This window comes from Saimiri boliviensis, chromosome 2 (genome assembly GCF_048565385.1).
Source record: "Saimiri boliviensis isolate mSaiBol1 chromosome 2, mSaiBol1.pri, whole genome shotgun sequence".
Taxonomy (NCBI): domain Eukaryota; kingdom Metazoa; phylum Chordata; class Mammalia; order Primates; family Cebidae; genus Saimiri; species Saimiri boliviensis.
In genome coordinates this window covers 179,699,320-179,713,868 of record NC_133450.1, presented here as the reverse complement: position 1 = coordinate 179,713,868, position 14,549 = coordinate 179,699,320, and the positions used below count along the sequence as shown (strand labels likewise).

The 14,549-nt window shown below is 34.7% G+C and overlaps 1 protein-coding gene across 3 annotated transcripts in view; it reads left to right on the top strand.

Moving 5' to 3' along the window:
- The window catches only part of CAAP1 (caspase activity and apoptosis inhibitor 1), a 64,354-nt gene extending 50,972 nt beyond the window's left edge, over positions 1 to 13,382 (top strand). For all 3 annotated transcript variants that reach the window (XM_003939714.4, XM_074394948.1, XM_074394947.1), the window contains exon 6: positions 11,965 to 13,382. In XM_003939714.4, the coding sequence (XP_003939763.3) occupies positions 11,965 to 12,311 (347 nt within the window). In that variant the 3' untranslated portion in view covers positions 12,312 to 13,382. The remainder of the gene's footprint in view (positions 1 to 11,964) is intronic.
- Positions 13,383 to 14,549: the final 1,167 nt, after the last annotated feature.

Here is a 14,549-nt window from a genome sequence, read left to right as displayed (position 1 = left end):
AGTTGATACATGTTGAGCTTACACTTTATTTTTTATTAAAAGGCATTTTTTTTTTTTTGGTAGCAGCTTTAGGTTTACAGAAAAATGAGCAGGAAGTACGAAGAGTTGTCATATACCTGCTTACAAACTCCTCCCCAAGTGAACCAATTTGTACATTATTATTAACGAAGTCCATAATTTATGATTAAGGCTTACCCTTTGTGTTGTACATTCTGTGGGTTTTGATAATTTTATAATGACCTAAATCCACTGTTACAATATACAGAATCTTTTCACTGCCTTAAAAAATCTCCTGTGTTTCACCTATTTATCCTGCCCCACTCTTTCCCCCACCAGCCCCTGGCAACCACTGATCATTTTACAGTCCCTATAGTTTTGCTTTTCCTGGAATCTCTAGTTTTGAATCATACAGTGTATAGCCTTTTCAGATTGGTTTCTGTCACTCAGTATTTGAAGTTCCTCCATGTCTTTGTGTGGCTTGATGGTACATTTTGTTTTATTGCTGAGTATCTTCCACTGCATAGATGTACAACAGTTTGTTGATCCATTCACCCTTGACATCTTAGTTGTATCCAAGTTTTGGCAATTATGAATAAAATAGTGTGAGGGTTTTTGTGTGGATATAACTTTGCAACCCATTTGGATAAATATCAAGTTTAGTTTTTTAAGAAACTGCTAAACTGCATTTCAAAGCGTACCGTTTTGCATTCCCACTGACAATGAATGAGAGTTCCTGTTGCTCCATGTTCTCATAGCATTTGGTAGTGTCAGTGTTCTGGATTTTGGCCATTCTAATAGGACTATAAGTAGTCTCTTGTTTTCTTTTGCAATTCCCTAATGACATATGACGTTGAACATCTTTCATATACTTATTTGCCATTTATATATATTTGGTGAGTTGTCTTTTCAGATCTTTTGGGGATTTTAAAAACTGGGTTGTTTTCATGTTGTTTTAAGAAGTCTCTAGGTATTTTGGGTACCAGTGCTTTGTCACATGTTTTGCAGATGTTTTCTCTGAATCTGCAGCTTGTCTTTTTGTTCTCTTACTAGTTACTCATATATAATATACGGGCTCTAGGTGTGTATTTGCTGCATACTATATTTATTCATGTAAGACTTTGTAAGTATATCATTTAAGGGACTCACAAGAAGACACTTTTGGCTGAACCCAGCATCCTAATTTGTGAAGCTTTTGTGGTTATTTTGAATCTATTAAGTTCTGAGAAATAATATAGAATGTTAAGTGCATAGATTTTGGAGATTTACTTGGGTTTGAATTTTGTTTTTGCTGCTTTAGCTGTGTAAAACTAGGGCAAGTTACTTAAATTCTCTGTCCCCAGCTTCCCCATTTTAAAAATGAGGATAGTAAATTTGAATGCCTATTTCATTATCTAGGTGCAAGGATTGAATGAATTAAAAATGCAAAGTGCTTTAGAGCCGTGCTTAGTACATATTAAGTTATCAAAAATATCAGTCCTTGTAGTTATTTCTGTTATCGTTGCTGTCATTATTGTTTTCTGCCTCATCACCTCAGTATCAACCTGGCAGTTTCTAATTGGTAAAACGGTATATATTGAATCATCATATATGCCTTTATGTAAATTGTATTCATTGGTTTTTCTGTGCCCTTTGGTTTAAAGATAATGAGTTTAATACATCTTCCAAGTAATATCTCTTCAAATTTTGAAGCTCACCCCTTTACCCAACAAACTTACTGTTTTGTTCTAGGCACTAGGGATAGAAAGATAATTATGTCCTGACCTGGAAAGAACGCATCTAATAAAGGAAAACAGATACATAAATAAATTTTTTCATACCCACCTGTATCTGAACCTATATACTCCCCTTATGTCCTGTTAAAATTGGTGAACTCTTTGTGCTGCCCAGACCAGCCCCTCTCTTTGAATACTGATCTTGCTACCTTTTGGTACCTGTAAATACTTCATTTCTCCACCTAATCAGTGTCTCCCTCTGTAGTGAATTATTGCCAGCAGCCATTTCACTGGTCATTGCTCAGTTCTCATCTTGACCCACCAGCTGCATTTGACAGCATTGGTTATTTTCTCTTTTTTGACACTGGCTTTCCTAACTCTTTCTGACTTCTAAAGGATGAGTGCCCAGGACCGACTTTTTTCTATGCTAAGTGATGATCTTATGTAGTTCCAAGACTGACAACTACTAATTTATTTCTACAATTCAGACTTCTTTCTAGCACTTGTATATCCATTTTACTTATTAAAGCGTTTTAAAGTTAGCATGTCCCTGAATAAATTCTAGATCCCTCTCTGACTCCCCAAAAAACAAGAAACAAAAACAACAATACCTTGCTACTGCTGCCGTCTATCCCCATCTTAATAAATAGCAGTTACATTCTTCTCCGTGTCCAGGCCAAGAACCAGGCCAAGAATCATTTTTCAGTCCTTTCCTTCTTCTCCATTCTGATACCCCTGTTTCTATCATGTTCCTTGTAGTCTCTTTTATCACACAGCAGTCTGGTTATTTTGAACTGTATGAATGGTCTTGTCACTGTTTTGTCAAAGTCTTCTAATAGCTTCTTATCTCTGCACAAAATCCATGTCCGTCTTTCCTGTGGCCAGTACAGCCTTCACATGATGTGACCTGTTACTCCCACCTTGCTCTCTCTGCTCCCACCTCTTTGCTTTCTTCTAGCACTCCAAACACTGTTGTGTCAGGGGCTCTGTTTTTGCTGTTCCTTCTGCCTGCCTGCTTCCTTCCTTGGATAATCATATGGGTCTTCCATGCATCATTTAGATTCCTGATCAAATGTTACCTGATCTGTCTAAATTAGTTGGTACTAATTTTTTTTTCCAGAGCTCATAAACCTCCTAATAAACCTAGAATTTCACTGGGAATTTATGTCAGGTTTACTGTACTGTAGTCTTATAGAAGTCACCTTTTGAAAACCAGAACTGTGTTGATCTATCACAGGTCTAGTTCACAACCTACCAGTTGTGACTGCAGGTTTTAATACCTGTGTTCCAATATGTCAAATCTGAGATCTGAACTTATTTACACCAGTGGTGTACTCTTACTGACATCAGACTACTGTTTTTAAGATCAAATATCTCCATATCTATGACGCCTTCCCTTCCCCAACCTACATCCGCTCACCTCCCTTCTTCTCTCAATTGAGTCTCGCTCTGTCACCCAGGCTGGAGTGCAGTGATGTGATCTTGGCTCATTGCAACCTCTTCCTCCTGGGTTCAAGCAGTTCCCCTGCCTCAGCCTCCTGAGTAGTTGGGATTACAGGTGCGCACCACCACGCCTGGCTAATTTTTTTATTTTTAATGGAGACAGGGTTTCACCATGTTGACCAGCCTGATCTCAAACTCCTTACCTCAAGTGATCCACGTGCCTTGGCCTACCAAAGTACTGGGTTACAGGCATGAGTCAGTGGGAGGATTGCTTCAGTCCAGGAGACAGAAGTTGTAGTGAGCCATGATTGTGCTAGTGAACTCCAGCTTGGGTAGCAGAGTGAGACCCTCTCTCAAAAAAAAAAATTGGTTAAAAAAATAAATTTACATTATGTAAAATTAGAATGAAGTCTTTAGTATTCTTTAGTTATCTCTTTCTGAGCTTATATTTATATGCAAGCAAGCAAAAGCAATGCCACAGGAAACGTGGTAGTTTGTGAAGCAGGCAATGATTTCGAGCATACTTTCCTAGGGTGGGTAGATTATGGATTTTACTAACAGAAAGTGTTTGAATGTGATGCTCTTTTGAATGAGTAAGTTCCAAGAAACCTTTAGGGTGAAAAGTTGCTTGCTTCCAAACTCTACTGCTTGGAAATATGGGTGCTAAGATAGCTGTTCTGCTTTCATTGTCCCCTTTTGGGTGTTTTTATTTTTGTTATCAAACTTTTATTCTATCAGAAACCTGTTTAATCAATGATAAGAGAAATGATAAATGATGTTTTAAATAATTTTTTATTTACTTTCAGATTACTCAGTGAAAGGTTGTAGTCAAGAATTGCTTATGTCAGCCTGTTATTGTGCCCCAGTGCGAGACCAAAAGTATCCACTTATCTGATCCATTGTAAAAGACTGGCAGGGAGGCCCTATTGTGCTTTTTATCCGAGAATGATAATGTATTCAGAGACAATAATTTTGGATACTGCTTTTTTATATATTCTCACCTGTGCATTTTATGCTGTCAGGCTCACATACTTCTGTACTGAGCTTTCATCTAGCATTTTGCTTGTGCCTATTCTGTCCCTCACACTTGGAGTTTCGTCTCCTGTTAATACCACGTATTAGATTTTACCCATTCTTCAAGACTGGTCTCATATCACATATCTGTGAATATCTCCTTGACTTTTGCCTCTTGCCTTGTATGCTCTGAAATTATCTTATACGTTATATTGCATAATTTGGTATGTTAAAGTATGATGCCATACATTAAGCATACTGTGAAGGCAAAGCCTGTGTCTTAATCATGCCACAAGTATTTTGTAACTCTGACATTTTGCAAGACCTACTTCTGAGGTCTTTACAGCACTGTCATGGCATATGTAAAAGATACGTAGTGAATATTTATTTGATTCTTGAAATAGTCTCTGAAGGGGATAGTTAATGGATTTGTGAGTCTTAAAAGTCAAATTTACAAGCTGGTGGATATTCATGTTATTTGGAAGTTAAGTGACGGTTCAATAGAATACTAGACAGGTTTTCTTTACTGAATCATTGGCGTTTGTTCTTTATTGTTTGAAATCAGTTATGCCACGATTAAATTTTGTAAATTATGGTCAACCTAATGCACTTAAATCTAAATCAGTAGTTTAATACACTACACAGAAAAAAAAAAAAAAAGCCAAGTTCTCCATAACACAGCATTGCTAAATGCATCCATAGGTGCCATAGCTGCACCATAGATGCCAAAGCTTCTTATACACCTGAGATAATTTAGCATATGTTAAGTGACTTAGACAATAGAACATGGCAGTTTGAAGAGCTTTATACCTCAAGTCTTTTAAGTATGTCTTAATTTTCAGCATTCCAGTAGAATTAGTAACTCATTTTTAAAAGCATCATCTGCAAACTTACTAAAACATTTCCAAGATAATTTACTCCCATTGTTGGCATTAGGGAATTGTAAGGTTTTCTCTATCAATCATGATCTTTAAATAGAAGAAGTAAAGCTTATACATTATCTCTAAAGAAGTAATTTCATCCCCAAATAAGTTATTGGAAGATCTTAAAATTTTAAGGTAATCATGTTTTGTCTCTCCAACCTCTGTTCTGCCCACATATGAGAGAGAGAGAGATTTCAGGAAAAACTGAGGTTCATTATTTCTACTCCTTAAAGTCAAGTCTAGTCAGTAGTGAGAAATATAACAGGTAATGTGGTATCTATTTAGAATAAGTTTTCACAAAGTTTTGTTAAAAAATTTTTAGATTAGATAATCATTTAATATGATTTGTGATAAAAATGTTAAAAATCTGTTCATGAACAAAAGAGGTGTTTGGGTTCTACAAAGGCACTAGTACTTTAAACCCACTTAATTTAAGCTGTTTTAAAAAAAAATACCTAAAGGAAGAAAAGCAAATAAAAACAGTTTTGATGTATGCATGATGTTAAACTAAGGTTATTGAAATCCACCAAGAAAAATAAAAGGCAATTGGGTCTGAGGTAAAATATTTAAAAATACAATTAAAAATAATAAGAATACACATTCAGACTACTAACTAAAGACAGAATAGTCAAAGTGGCGAAGGCAAGAGAGCAAGTAAAAACTTAGACCAAAGTTACTGATGTTACAGAGCAGCAACGGAACTAAAGTTAACTTTAAACAATACACAAAGAAATAAGAGGACACGATATATTCCTTACATTAACTGTGCTCCTTCACTAAGTTGGGTAACCCCTGAAATACTATATACTATTTAGTGCACTTGAGAAAAAACAATACAAATGAAGAAATGGAGGAAATAGTTTATGAGAAAGGAATAAAGGAGTTTAAGAGCTTAGCTAGGCAATAGTTATAGGAAGACAAAGACTTAAAAGATTTCTCAGGGGGAAAAAGGGCTTTATAATGCATTCATCCCTTACGGTTGATCCTCTGGCCAGCTACTCACCAATGTACTTTAGTTGTATTACACTGTCCTCTAGCCTGTATACTTTCACTCTCTTTTCTTTTGTTTACCTGCTGTCTTCGGTCTTACCAACTTGATTCATATCCCAGTCAAACTCTGCACCCATATACTAAAGATTTTTTCAATGACTAATCCACCTAGACTTAGTGTCTAGACAGCAAAATGAATCAATCACTACTCAAATTCATCACTGACACATAAATAAATGGAATAATTTTTCACAGGCTTATTATGTTTATGTTATTCAGTGAGCCATAGTGGTGAACATGGGATAAAACCATAAAAACAAAATATTTGGCAGCTAAATAGAACAGCCAACACTCTGTGAACATTTTATTAGCAAGGAGAAAAAATAAACAACATAAGACTCAATTACTCTAAAAGTAATATACTAATATAAATTAAAAGGGGTGTGCTATGTAATAGAAAAAAACTACAATGCAGTACCTCTGTTTTTATTATCATCTGTAACAAACCTCAATGCTTGAGAGCTGTGGGATTCCCTAAGTTAGAGAAAAGAAAAATACTGTGTGGCATAGGTTTACTTTCTGTTAAAACTTGTAAATAGAATATCCAATGAAAGTAAATAAACATATAAGAACTATTAATCACATCACAAACATTTTGAGTTAGAAAAATAAAAGGAACCTTTAAATTATGCTAGCATATTTAGACCTTGATAGGACTTATAAATATTCTGGTTGATAATAATCCAGCTTATCAGAAACAGTTCTTATGCATAAGATGAAAGTGTATCTAGTGCTATGAGTGATATCCTTGTGAAACCTCTTGATGGTGATTTATTAAATAAGCCAAGACAAACTCTAGAACATGGATTATTTAAATACTTGTCAAAATTTCCGCTGAAGATGGCAATCGAATGAACATTACATATCTACTTCCCGTCCCTACCAAGAACCCGCTGAAACAACAGAAGAGAAATGCTTAAAAATAATAACGTATAAATTGTAAATTAACTAATGCCAAAACTAATAAATACCAGTCCTTCCAAAGTAAAACACAAAAATAAACAGAGGAAAAATAATTAACAGATTTAGCTTAATAAAAATGTTAGATTTCTGAGAAAGAAAATATGCCATAAATAAAATTATAAGACAGGCAAGCTACAAAAAAAAAAGCAAATTTATTTTTAAAAAGGACAAATAGAAGAATATATAGAATGTCTAGATATTTTTAAGAAACAACCAAAAACATGGACAAAGGGTAGAAACAAGTCAACTATTTCACAAAACTGGAAATAACAGAGGGCCAATACAAACATGGAAAAGAATGCTCAACCTAATTTCTAATCAGATAAATGCAAATTAAAACAATATGTTACTTTTTACATCCTAGTAAAAGTTAGGATTTCTGTCTAAAAAAAGCTAGTACAATGCTAAGATGAAAAAAAATGACCAAGATATATTGTTAAGTCAAAAAAAGTAAGCCAAAGCATGATAATTGTGTTTTTGTTAAAAATAAAATAAGTACTCTAAATTATTAACAGTGATTACTTCTGGGAAGGGGAGTAAAAGGAGAAGAAGAAAAATTAATTTTTCCATTTTGCTTTGTGAACATATATTCAATCTTTTATAAGAATGAAGTATAAAAAACGTTAAAAGAAAAAATGAATTTACAGTATAACAAAAAAGATAGAATATAAAGGCAAGGATTTTTATGGTTTTCACAAAATATAAATAGACAGAATCAAATTGACAGCAAAAAGGAAAATCACAGCCAAAGACACCGTAGATAAGTGTAATTCTTTGAGAGTCTTGGAAGCAAAGAAGAATTGGCTGTGGAACAAACAACATGACAATTAATATTAAATTCATTCTGAATAATGAAGCCAACTGAACTCCTCCTTTCCCTGACCATATATCTCCAAGAGGCCTACCCCTCATCCACTTTACATCGATGAAAAAGATACATTAGAGAAATAAACAACTGCTGAAAAAACTCAAACCAGCTGCTGGAAAAACATAGCCAAAACAAATGAAAGACCAAGATAAACAAAGGAAGAAATAAAGAAAATGCAGGAATCAGAAGATAATCTTCTGGAGCAAGGGGAAGAAAAGAGTCTATTTAATATCCTTATTAGAGAGACTGAGGTGGACACTGCAGTCATAAAACAGGGTGCAGTGAAAAAAAGCCAGAGACCAAGAATTGTCAGGATTTAAAAATACAGATATCGGCTGGGTGTGGTGGCTCACGCCTATAATCCCAGCACTTTGGGAGGCTGAGGCGGGCGGATCACGAGGTCAGGAGTTTGAGACCAGCCTGGCCAACATGGTGAAACCCCATCTCTACTAAAAATATAAAAATTAGCCAGGTGTGGTGGCATGTGCCTGTAATCCCAGCTAGTCTGGAGGCTGAGGCAGAAGAATTGCTTGAACCCAGGAGGCGGAGGCTGGAGTGAGCTGAGATCTTGCCACTGCACTCCAGCCTGGGGGACAGAGCGAGGCTTCTCAAAAACAAACAAACAGGTATCAAAAGCAAATTATTCAGTAGTTGCTGGAAGATAATGTTAAGGAAGTATCTCAAAATGCAGAAAAGAAAGATATTTTAAAATGTGCAATAAAAGTTAAGAGATGAAGATGAACAACTCATGAAGTTCAATATCAACCAAGTTTATAATTCAACAAATATTAGCATATACTGTGTATAAGACACTGTTTTAAGCACTGAGGAAACAGAAGTGAACAAGAAAAATCTCTGTAGAGAGAGAGTAAAAATGCGTAAAAATGTCAGATTCAATGAAGAAAAATAAAACGGGATAAGAAGATAGTAGCAGGAAGATGATTTCACAGAGAGTGATCGTTTTGATGTGATAAGGAACTATTTGAGCAGGGACTTGATAAAGTGACTGAATAAGTCAGAAAGTGAGAAACTAGACAGTGGAAAGGGAAAATAAAGAAATAATCGATCCAGATAAAACTGATAGGAGATGAAGAAGGCCTTCACCCTGAAAGGGCTTACCAAGTGTAGAACATCAAACCTAGGACACATCCTATGAAATAGAATTCAAAGATTTAAAAAATTCCTACATTGAGATACCATCTCACGCCAGTTAGAATGGTGATCATTAAAAAATCTGGAGACAACAGATGTTGGAGAGGATGTGGAGAAATAGGAACACTTTTACATTGATGGTGGGAGTGTAAATTAGTTCAACCATTGTGAAAGACAGTGTGGCGATTCCTCAAGGACCTAGAAATAGAAATTCCATTTGACTCAGCAATCCCATTACTGGGTATATACCCAAAGGATTATAAATCATTCTACTATAAGGACACATGCACACGAATGTTCAATAGCAAAGACCTGGAACCAACCCAAATGCCCATCGATGATATACTGGACAGGGAAAATGTGGCACATATACACCATGGAATATTATGCAGCCATAAAAAATGATGTGTTCGTGTCCTTTGTAGGGACATGGATGAACCTGGAAACCATCATTCTCAGCAAACTGACACAAGAACAGAAAATCAAACACCACATGTTCTCACTCATAGGTGGGTGTTGAACAATGAGAACACATGGACACAGGGAGGGGAGCATCACACACTGGAGTCTGTCGAGGCGGGGAAAAGGGGAGGGACAGTGGGGGGTGGGGAGTTGTGGAGAGATAGCATGAGGAGAAATGCCAGATATAGTTGAAGGGGAGGAAGGCAGCAAATCATACTGCCATGTGTGTACCTATGCAATAATCTTACATGTTCTTACATGTACCCCAAAACCTAAAATGCAATAAGAAAAAAAAAAAATATATATATACTGCTACCGATCACACACAAAAAATTCCTTAGTTTCCACAGAAAAAAACTAGATTACAAATAAAAGCATTACAGTGATTAGGTTCAAGGAATCAAGAGTATCATAGACAGTACCCAATCCCAGTGGATACTGAGATGATCACAAAAAGTAAAGCAATTGTATATTATGTGTTGGAAGTATACAATGTCACTTCTAAGTTCTTGCCAAAAAAATTGAACCTGAGTCTGATCAAGCCTCTGAATTAACTACCAATTTACCTCTTCTCCACCCACACATTATTCAGCTCTTTGTTCATTATTTCCCAACAACCTCTAGTCTAAAAACAAAGACATTTTTCAAAAATTTGCATTTTAAAATATTTTATACAGCCTGTAGATTCTTATTCAGAATCAGTGACTTTAACACTTTAAATTTTAGGTGAAGCCTGGTAGGCACTAAAATTAATTTTTTGAGTCTGTGAACAACTTAGCACTTATTTTCTTAAATCTGTTTTAGTCTCAAGTTAGAATACTTATATAAACAATATTTCCTAAAACAAAAGGTTATGTTCAATTTTCTGTAATTTTTTTTTTTTTTTTGCTATTTGGAAATACTTGTTGCTTTGGGGCAATATATAAAATGTTCTTTGGCATCAAATAACCTTTTTTTTTTTTTACAAGTTCTATTTATGGACACAAAAATAATTTATTGTTTTATTTTCCACTTTAATTTTGTAATGGGGGTAGTTTTTGAATTACAATCTTATAGGAGGATCATTGAAGGTCAGTAAATCATCTGTTATAAAACCAGTGGAGTATAATTGTTTATGTCCTTCTTGTACCAGTCTGTTATTAGAATTTTCCATGCGTCAATCTATGTTTTGTAAAGTTGTTTTCCCTACTATAAGGAAAGCACTGTCAAAGCTTTCTTACAGTAGGGAAAGCTAACATTCTGGGGATCATGACTTTAAAAAAATAATTCAGTATTTAAAGGATAAATTAATTGGGGATATAAGTGAGTACTCAAAAGTTGTAAAGGATGCCTTGAATTGAGTAGTATTCAATGACAAGAACAAGGTGGTCGAAACCATCATCTGTGTTTATTCAGGTTGTTAGCATCAGTTATAAAAGTTTTATAATAAATGCATTTTTTAAATTTATGGTGTACTAATTTTTAATTAAAATCCTCTTCATCGGCTGGGCGCGGTGGCTCAATCCTGTAATCCCAGCACTTTGGGAGACCGAGGCGGGTGGATCATGAAGTCAAGAGATCGAGACCATCCTGGTCAACATGGTGAAACCCCGTCTCTACTAAAAATACAAAACATTAGCTGGGCATGGTGGCACGTGCCTGTAATCCCAGCTACTCAGGAGGCTGAGGCAGGAGAATTGCCTGAACCCAGGAGGCGGAGGTTGCAGTGAGCCGAGATCGCGCCATTGTACTCCAGCCTGGGTAACGAGCGAAACTCCGTCTCAGAAATAAAATAAAATAAAAATAAAATCCTTTTTATTAAAACATTTTATCTTAGAAAATGGCCTTACGCATTCTTTCTTTTATTGATTTGGAACAGAGTGTTTGAGAAAGCATATGAAACAATTGGGATAATTGTAATGCACATGTTGCCCTGCTTGCTGATGACACTTTTTTGTAGTTTATAAAGCAAAGTATTTTAAACACTTTATAGAATGAAATTTTGCTACTTGGCAAATAAGCCATACTCTATCCAGAGGATTTCCAGTGTCAGCTTTCATTTCGTAATGCAGAAGTTTTACTGTGATATAATATGTTATGATGTTTTAATTAGGAAAATAGATCATGGGTACTCCATATGATGGAATAAATTTCTCAATGTTCCCATGTTCTAAATTAGAATGAAAAATACATTTGAATTTATATTAAATTTGATCTGCTTTGAAGGTTGAGAAGTCAGGGAAAGAGGGTGGCATGGGGATTATGTAATATATTTGGGACTCATAGTGGGAGGTGGAATCAAAGCAGTTTTTAAATTATAAACAGTAAGTAAATTTTGACCCATGGCATTTAATTTACATGAATCTTTCTATTTTGTTTGTTTGTTTGTTTGTTATAGGCAAAGGGGAAGATAGTGATGTACTCAGTATAAATGCAGATGCTTATGACAGCGACATAGAAGGCCCATGTAACGAAGAAGCAGCTGCTCCGGAGGCACCAGAAAATACAGTCCAAAGTGAAGCTGGTCAGATAGATGACCTGGAGAAGGACATTGAGAAAAGTGTGAATGAGATTCTGGGACTGGCAGAATCTAGCCCAAAGGAACCCAAAGCAGCCACCCTGTCTGTTCCTCCACCAGAAGATGTTCAACCTTCTGCACAGCAACTAGAGCTGCTAGAACTTGAGATGAGGGCAAGAGCGATCAAGGCCCTAATGAAAGCTGGTGATATAAAAAAGCCAGCCTAGGTATTTAACTTGAGTTTGAATTTTAGGTATGTTTGAACAAAGCCACATCATATAATTTTGTATCTAAAATTTATTTGGGGTCTTGTATGTTATTTCTCATGTAACCCTTATTAGGTCAACTTATTTTAGGTGTAAAATACCTGTGGCTATTTCTTTTTATTCTTTATTTTTTTTGACTACTTTCATATTATAAATGTGTTATTGTCTTATGAATTCATGGCAAATATAGTTGGATAGCCTGGGTACTTTGTTAGATGAGTATTTAGCTGTGTCTGCAAATCTTAAAAGCCATTAGCAAAGAGTAATGGTATTTTTTTCTTTATTTTTAAATGTTTGGCCACCAAACCTAAAAGCAAAAGATTGACCAAGCATGTTTCTCTTAAGGCAACCTATATTTTGCAATAGAATATTAAATTATTGCTTTAGATTTGTTAATAATTTGAGAAATTTAGTTTTGCTTATATGTGCTTTTAAAATAGATACTGTTTTGAAGATTCCTTATGTTGACGCAAATTTTATAGTTAAAACCAAATAACAGAGATCTGAAATAGATGAGAAAAACTTTTTTTTATTAAAGGAAGGAATTAATTTAAGGCAATTTAAAAAAATGTAGAACTAATTGCCCATGTTTAATTATAGCAGACAAGCCATTCTAACAGGTATTTGATACTATTGGATGCATTATTCTAGGTTTTTTCTTTAATAAAAATGGAACAAGTTTTCATTTACATTCCAAGCTGTCAGGAAATTGAGAATACTTTATTATCTAGGATTTCATCTGATGTAGTTGATTAAAGATCTGATGTGCTATAATTCCACAAATCAAAAATAAAAAAAGGCTATCATTCTGGATCTGAAGACTTTTGATACTTTTTCAAAAGCAAAATTAATTTCAGAAAACTTTTATAAGTTGTTATAATTAATCTAATTTTGTATAGTTTTTATAAATAAATTACCATCCACAATTGTGGATGCTTTTCCCCCTGTCACTAATTGCAGTTGTTTGATACCAAAATAAATTTACATAGAGATCCTTAACTTAAAATAAATTAATTTTTTAAAAAACATAAATCTGGAACTGTGGTTTCTATATTTGATAACAAATGTAGTATATTTTATTGATAAGTCATGCTCTACCGATACTGTATTAGGATTTATATACAAAAGTTGCAGGGATTGTGTTTTATTGGCTGCCTTAATTATGTTAATTTTAAAGGGTTTTTACGTGGAAATAGAGGACATTTATGAAACATTGGAATTGCAGTTACAAATTCTTTTTGTTGTTGCTCCTGAACATGGCTTGGAATAATTCTGCCATTTTATTCCCTCCTTGAATCTTTCTAATAAAGCATAGAAGAAGCCAGTATGATTTTTAATGCTTCTCTTAGGCTGGTAAACAGATTTGAGTTATGAGTTTCATTGTTATTGCTTCAAGATGAAAAGACATTGATAGAATTTTTCTATTTCAATTTAAAGTAATAGTTAATATGCTAAAGTAGTACAGAATAAACTTTATTGCTGCTTATTGCAAAATACTGTAAATGGCATCTGTATGATTAAACATACAAGAGTAGAAAAAGGTCTGAGGGCTTTGTAAATGGTTAAAGTCTCCACCTTCATGAAGCATTGTGTGTCCCCTTTGTGCAGAATGGTTTACAGAACATTTGACTGGAGTGGATATGTGTGAGGTAGAATGAACAGAACAATTTAGAGACTACTTAGTTCCCTAACTTGGAAAATCAACTTTTTATCATCTTCTTCTTTTAAAATGTTGAAAGACTTGAGAACTTTTTGAAAATGAATGGCTTTAGAGAATGGCAATGTTTGCTTTAGAAATAGCAATGGGAAAATACCGTGTATTGATCTGATGCTGCCATTTAAATATTCAGCTCAGAGGTGTTTATTGAATGCCTACAAGGTGCTCAGTCTTATTCAAATCTTAAACCTAGAGATGTTACAATATAGATTTTATTGTGGAATAGACTGGTTAATACAGACACGGGCACTGCTTGTTTTTATGCCTGATTTCTTCCTTTTGTGAAGGTGAGGAACATTTTTACATAATATGTAACTAGTAATTAAAACATCCAAAAAAATGGCAGCTGAATTTTTCATTCACTGTCAAGCAATCCTGATATTTGATGAAGAACTTGACTTAAATCTTTTTTATTTTTATTTTTCTTAGAGACGAGGTTTTTGCTGTGTTGCCCAGACTGGCCTCAGACTCCTGTGCTCAGG